At 33.0% G+C, this 7,578-nt stretch overlaps 1 protein-coding gene across 1 annotated transcript; it reads left to right on the top strand.

The window, feature by feature from the left end:
* Window positions 1–475: 475 nt before the first annotated feature.
* On the top strand, window positions 476–7,373 carry LOC126724040 (receptor-like protein 15). Its single transcript, XM_050428142.1, has 5 exons — window positions 476–1,009; window positions 1,237–1,395; window positions 1,561–1,635; window positions 4,777–4,923; window positions 5,001–7,373. The coding sequence occupies exons 1-5, from the start codon at window positions 625–627 to the stop codon at window positions 7,232–7,234; spliced, it is 3,000 nt and encodes a 999-aa protein (XP_050284099.1). The 5' UTR covers window positions 476–624; the 3' UTR covers window positions 7,235–7,373.
* The last annotated feature ends 205 nt before the right edge of the window (window positions 7,374–7,578 follow it).

The following is a 7,578-nucleotide window of genomic DNA, read 5'->3' as shown; positions in this document are numbered from 1 at the left end:
TCTCTTAATATATTAAGAATTTAAGATGCAACTATCTACCAATAAAGTCAAAAGACATAAAATATCATTATTTCTTAACACATTATGATCAAGGGAGTAAAATTTTGTATGTGAGGCTGTTTTGATTTGAGTAAAGGAATGACATATTTTGATACTGGTCAATATTAGTGTACGATTTTGAAGTTAATATGTGATCAGGATGTACAAAATATTTGTAAAGATAAATTCAACTAATAAAAAAAAATTGTATATATATTATTACCATTATTATTTTGAAGTCAGAAAACGTGAAGAACAAGAACAGCCGCCCATGTTGACGACCACGTGTTTGGCTTCTTGTTGAGTTTAGGCCTTCTTGTCATCTTGCGTAGGACCAAATAAAAGTAATAACAAGAATCAAAAATGATCCCCACAAAAAACGCGGTTTGCATAAAATGTTGCAGCCGTGATAGTGTAATTAACGTGGACCGTTTGATATCAGTAATCAGTATATATGTCGGAAGATGGTGGCCAATTTTGATTCACAAGGCCACTTTGTTTCTAATCATAAGTTAACTGAGCGTGTAGGACATAAATTGTGTCAGTCTTATTGTCAGAGAAAGACAGAAAAAGGAAAAAAAATTAATGGAGTTGAGACGTTTTTGGTGGTGGGTATTGTTAGTTTCGGTTCAATTAGGTATGAATGGGTGTTTTGGTTGCTGGGAGCAAGAGAGAATTGCTCTCATGCAACTTAAAGCTTCCATGATCAACTGCTCATATGGAAACCATAATTTTGCATCTTGGGACTCAACCAACAAAGAGAGTGATTGCTGTGAGTGGGAAAGAGTCAAGTGCAACATCACTACTGGACATGTAATCCAACTTGATCTTAATCAAGTGTGCTCTTGGTCTCCTTTGTATTCCGAAAGTCCAAGTTGGTACCTGAATGCCTCTCTATTTCTTCCTTTTGAAGAGCTCAAATACCTCCATTTGAGGGATAATTTCATTTCTGGATGGGTCTCAAATGAAGGTCCGTTTATAGAATTTGTCGAAATTCTATTTTTTCTAGCTATTACCTTTATCTTTTTATTATCTTCCTTTATTTTTCTACAAAATATTTATATGAGAAATTAGTTGTATGTAGGCTTCATTATACACTGTTTTTGAAAAATTATATAGCATCTCTGTCACAGTAGGTTTTAAAGATTCGAGTTTCGTACGTGGAACAACATGACTGCAAAACTATTAAAATCGCAGGTTTTGAAAGATTCCCCATGTTGAGCAAGCTGGAGGTGCTTGATTTGAATGGTAATAATTTCAATAACAGTATTCTGTCATCATTCAGTGCAATGGCCTCGCTTAAGAAACTAGATTTGAGTTACAATAATTTGCATGGAGCAATAATCGACATCCGAGGTAAGCTTTGCAAAGGAAGACTGGTTCACGCTTTAGAATGTAGTATTTTTGGTTTTCCTCCTATCAATTATTGAGATTTATCCAACTAAATCTCACTTTTTTTTCTTAGGTATTTATATGAAAGTGTTTATGCAACTAATTTTTCCATGATTTTCTATTATGTAGAATTTAAAGCATTTAGCAGCTTGGAGGAGCTCTACTTAATGGGAAATTGGATCAGTGGATTCGTGGCAATAAAAGGTATGAAAGGTCGTAAAAATATATGTTCATTGATTCAAATCAAATACATTTTTTATGATATCCACATTTTTTAGATATTTTATTTTGCCTTATAGATTCAAATATCTTAAGTAAGCTACAACTCCTAGACTAGTCTTGGAACGAATTTAGTGCACAAATTCTTAAGACATCGGCTGCCTTTCCATTGTTGAAGATATTATACCTCGCAGGAAACAATTTGGGACGATCGTTTACTACCAAAGGCAAATTATAGCATTAACATTTGAAGGGGTTGTTGTTTTGCTTTTTTCCTTTTCATCATCGTCATTGGCATAATTGTAAATATTGGAAAAGAATAAGATATAACAAACCTTTTTAAAATATTTGTTCATCTCATTTCTTGAAAATTAATTGAAAAAAAAAAAAAAAAACCTTGTTCACCTTATTGTTGTGCTTTATTTTAGTCATATTAGCCGCTGCTCTTTTGCCTAATGAGATATTAACATCTGAACTATTATCATATACTTGCAAGAACAAACCATAATGAAATCCAATTCTTTGATTTGTAGGGTTAGTAGTTAAAAACCATAATGAAATCCTATTTGTAAGATAATCTTATTTTCACTAAGGTTCTGGTTGGATATCATTTATTATTGAAAATTGAAAACTGAAAATACTGTAGTAAAATAATTTTTAAATGTGTGAATAGTGTCGTGGGATCCATTTTTAATGAAAGTTTTGCTTAAAAAAGAGGTTTGTAGGTCTTATAAATAGTGCACAGGACCCACACAAAATGCTAAATGCCAGCCTCAACACAGACACTGGTGTATCCAAATGCTCACTAAGTATTTAGACCAACCACCATCAAAATAATTTCAAAGATATATAAATCAAGGCACGCAGAGAAAAAAGAAAAGTTTATTGCAATAAAAATGTTTTAAAAAACTAAGTAAATTACCAGTCATAATCAAAATTGGTCTTGATTTGCACAATCAGTAACACTAAATTAAAAATAATAATAATAATATAAATAATGAAAATGAATTGCATTGTCTAATGTCAGAAATATTTCAAAGAATTTAAGCAATAATCGAATACTGCTTAGAAGTATCTCACCTTTATTAATGGTAAACTATCAATTGTCCTAAATGTAGAGTAGATATATGGATCAAACTCAAATTCTCTTTCTCTGATATCATATTAAATTACCGATTATCCCAACATTTTAATTAAGTTATTACAAAATTGTGAATTTAATCATTCAACCAAAATTTAACAATTAATTTACTCTAAATATGGGAAAAATTCCACTGACCTCTCCTCCCTTGAGCTTTTTGTTAAAACACACACTTCCTCGCCAGTTTGTAATAAAACATTAATCTCTCCTAAAATTTAAACTATTTATATTGACCTTGCCTAAATGCCTGAAAAAATATTTTAAAAATTCCCAAAAAATCATTAAACAATCCCAAATTTCCTATTAGCGAGGGGCATAGATGACTGTTTAAGTAGAAGGTAAATAAGAAATTAAAAAAAAAATTTTAAACCTGTTTTTTGATCATTCAAGGGAGGTAACTATAAATGATTTGCATTTTGGGAGAGGTAATGACTTATTCCAAACTAAAGTAAGAGGTAAGTGTAATAACAAAAAACTTAAGAGGATTGAAAAAGGGAAATTAGATGTAAATATACCTCTCTCTGAAAATTAGGGTTAGATTTCTTGGGTTTTATGAGATATAAAGAAGGGTAATTAGATGTAAACTATTGGGAATAAAAATAATCAAGTACTAAAATTTAGTTAAGTTTACATCTACTTACCCTTCTTTGTATCTCAAAACCCAAGAAATCTAATCCTAACAATATTCCAAAGAGAATTCAAAAAAGGTTGTCGTGTTTGTTAAATCACTTTCTTTGAGAAAACAACAGATGGATTTGTACGTTTTTAGACCCCTTAATATAAGTTGTTTAACCTAGTTATTTAGCCAAGTGATTACTTAGATAAATTATTCAGTTCTAGATTAACACAATAAAATCATATCATGTAAATAATGCGAAAATATAAAGAACATAACGATATGATAACCTAGGAAAACTTAACTGGTAAAAACCTGAGGAGGATTTAACCTAACTATCCTCAAGGTAAAACAGATCCATTATAAAATAATTGAAGTTTTTACAATAGAATTTAGACCACTAACATCCTATTACTACCTCAAGTAAAAAACTTACTACCATGACCACATGACAGCTCTGAGTTCACGAACTACTTCTTTCCTTGATCTACAGCAACCACAAGTTCTCCTATTTGTGACTTTGAGATTCCACTCAAAAGGTTTCAGATCTTCTTGAAAGTTCTTTGTGCAGCAATTGAAATAACCATCAAGTTCTTAATGTGAATCTTGATCTTGATAGCCCTATGTGTGTGTATGAAGGTAAACACCTATAGATCTCCCAAAAGATTCAACACACAACTCTCCAAAGACTTCTAAAACGTAGCTAGGGTTTTTTCTTTTATAATTGGAGTGAAACACAAAACCCTACACGTCATATGAGCTTGGGCTGAATTGGAAATTTTGCAGAAAATTAAATCTACACGAGTTTTGATCGATCGAATCTAATTTTCGATCGATTGAGCCTTGCAGATTTTGTCCAATACTTTTTGCAATCACTCGATTCCAATTTTACAATAAATGACACTTTGAACAAGGCTAAACCTGGACTCTATGTTTTGATCATGGTTTGCCAACATATTACAAATTGAAATTCTAATACATTAGTTCCTAAAGTCTTAAAACCTAACAGGATTGAAGAAAATTCAGATATCAAAAGTATATTTTCATGCTTTTGATGTCCAATGTGCAGAAAATTTTCAATTACAAGAAAAAACACAAGGAAAGGAGGAAGGCCCAAAAAAAAAATTTAATAAGTAATTTATAATAATTAAAGAAAATGAAAAATTAAAAAAGAATAAAGAAAAAAGAAGAAAAAAAATAGAGTTAGGATCCTAAGTGACACAACAGAAAGAAGAGCGGAATTAAATGTTAAACTTCCTTTAATTTTCGTACATAGTATAGATTTTTGATATCTTTGATACTCTTGTGCAATGACTCACTTTCTTTTAATCTCCATGACTCAAAAACTTACTTGTTATTATTGGTTTAGAGTTGGGTGCACTAAACAAGCTAAAGCAGTTGCGTTTGGATGATTCATCCATTGATAAAAGCTTCCTTCATATGGTCGGAGTTCTCACTTCTCTTAATGTATTGACAATGTCACACTGTGGATTCAGTGGCAGTTTACCTGCCCAAGGTAGATTGCTTTCACAATGATATTACTTAGGATCACTGCATAAGTATAATCTGATCAGTAATTATATCAATTTACAGGCTGGTGTGAACTTAAGAAACTCCAAGAGATAGACATCAGTCACAATCGTTTTGATGGGATACTGCCTTCATGTTTGGCGAATTTGACATCACTTCAAGTATTGGATCTCTCTTATAATCACTTCAATGGGAACATTGCCCTCTCCCAATTATCCAGTTGGACATCACTTGAATACCTTTCTTTGTCAAATAATGACTTCTTGAACCCTATCAGTTTGTCCTGGTTTTTCAACCACTCAAATCTTAAAGTCCTATTAAATGAGAACAATAAAATAGCTTTCGAACCTAACTCTCATGGTGGGACTCCAACCTTCCAGTTGGAATTTCTCATTATGTCTAACTGTTCATTTGACGGACTCAAAAGAACACCCAGATTTCTTCAATACCAATATGATTTGCAAGTAGTTGATCTCTCCTTCAACAATTTGGTTGGGAAGATCCCTACTTGGTTGGTAGAGAACAACACAAGATTGGTCTGTCTTGTTTTAATGAATAACTCTTTCACAGGGCCTTTCAGGGTGTCAAATGATATTCGTCCCAACATTAGGTACATTGATATTGCAGTTAATTACATAGAAGGCCCAATTCCAGCAAACTTCAGTTTAATTTTTCCAAATTTAGAGTACTTAAACATGTCCAACAATGCACTTCAAGGAAGTATTCCTTCTTCCTTTGGGAATTTGGTTTCCTTATGGATTCTAGACTTGTCTAAGAACCAATTATCAGGAACAATACCAATGCATTTCGCAGTCGGCTGCTACTCATTAGCATTTCTCAAATTGTCATATAATAATTTAAGTGGCCAAATATTTCCTACCAATTCTAATATGACAGCATTGTCATATTTGTATTTGGACAACAATAAATTTTCAGGAAAGATCCCGAAAAGCATCTCAATAGTAAGTTATGGGTCAATTGATTTTAGTAATAACTATTTATCGGGCATGATTCCAACATGGATGGGGAACATGTCCGGTTTGAATTTACTTTCTATGGCTAAAAATCAGCTTGAAGGTCCTATTCCATTTGAGCTGTGCAAACTAGATCTTCAATTACTTCACCTGTCCTACAACAATTTGTTTGGCTCCATTCCATCTTGTTCCAATTTGTCACGCACTGAATTTCTATATCTGAATAAAAATTCGTTGAGTGGTCTAATTCCAAGTTCATTAATCCTAAACACTTCCGATCTAATTGGGCTAGATCTTCGAGATAACCACCTAACCGGAAACATTCCCCATTCAATTGGTAGCCTCCCAAGTTTAAGAATTCTCCTCTTGAGGGCAAATCATTTACAAGGAAGGATTCCAATTCAATTATGCCTTTTGCAGACCTTAAACATGTTAGATCTTTCCTACAATAAATTTTCAGGTCCAATACCTCATTGCTTGAGTAACATTACTTTGAAGGCATCTTTTCAAGAAGATGATTTACGAGGTCTCTCATCAGGATTGGGTTCTACTAATAGCTTTCTTCCTTCATTGCCATACTTTGAAACAAAGTATACAACCCCACCAGATGAGGAATTTCCCAGAATTCATTGGGGCGCTTCTCTGAATGTGAAACCAGAAGCAGAGTTCACAACAAAGAGAATAACTTACTCCTATAAGGGTGACATCCTTCAATATATGTTTGGAATTGACCTCTCATGCAACAGATTAGTTGGTGAAATCCCGCCCGAGCTTGGAAGTATGAGCAACATTCGTGCATTGAACTTGTCACACAACAGTCTATCCGGACCAATACCTGTAACATTCTCAAATTTAAAACAGATAGAAAGTCTGGATCTTTCCTACAACAATTTGAATGGTAAAATTCCACTTCAGTTGACAGAAATGACCTCTCTAGCAGTCTTTAGTGTGGCACACAACAACTTATCAGGCACAACACCGGATAGAAAAAATCAATTTGGAACATTTGATGAAAGCAGTTACGATGGGAACATTTTCCTGTGTGGACCTCCATTACAAAATAATTGCACCAAAATGAGACCACCATCTACAATGCCAGTGGATAATGAAGGGGAAGAAGGTGATATTTTCATGGACATGGGTGTCTTCTACATAAGCTTTGTGGGGGCTTACATAACAGTCCTATTGGGAATTGTTGCAGTTCTTTTCATAAATCCATACTGGCGTAGGGCGTGGTTTAACCTTATTGAAGTGTGTATTGACACTTGCTACTGTTTTGTTGTGGTTCATTACCATAAGTTGTTCAATTACAGGAGTGCATAGCCTTGCATTGCTACTGTTTTGTTGTGGTTCATTACCATAAGTTGTTTGATTTCAGGCTTGCATAGCCTTCCATTTTAATGATTACATATATGAGTGTCTCTTCTTGTTGGATTTTGAATCTAAAGATTGAATTTTAATATTATGTTGGGTAAAATTTGTTTTTGTTGTGTAATTCTAATAGACTAAGATTGTGTTTTTCCATTTTTTTTTTAATTTGTATTTTAAAAGCAATCTAACAATTATATTTTCAAATATGTAACCATGTTGATTTTTTTGTGTGGGTTGTAGACATTGGCTCCAAACATGTTTGTAGTCAAACCTTGTTGCTATGAACTCTGCCAAAT

This window comes from Quercus robur, chromosome 4, assembly GCF_932294415.1.
Source record: "Quercus robur chromosome 4, dhQueRobu3.1, whole genome shotgun sequence".
In the NCBI taxonomy this organism is placed as follows: Eukaryota; Viridiplantae; Streptophyta; class Magnoliopsida; order Fagales; family Fagaceae; genus Quercus; species Quercus robur.
Note: the sequence above shows the minus strand (reverse complement) of the source record. Positions and strands in the feature narration are given on the sequence as shown.

Bases quoted from the DNA above. Each gene is read 5' to 3' on its own strand.
- LOC126724040 (XM_050428142.1), top strand. From the start codon at position 625: ATGGAGTTGAGACGTTTTTGGTGGTGGGTATTGTTAGTTTCGGTTCAA. The intron at 1,636-4,776 runs GTATGAAAGGTC...TTATTGGTTTAG, and splicing joins TGGATTCGTGGCAATAAAAG to AGTTGGGTGCACTAAACAAG. The intron at 4,924-5,000 runs GTAGATTGCTTT...ATCAATTTACAG, and splicing joins TGGCAGTTTACCTGCCCAAG to GCTGGTGTGAACTTAAGAAA.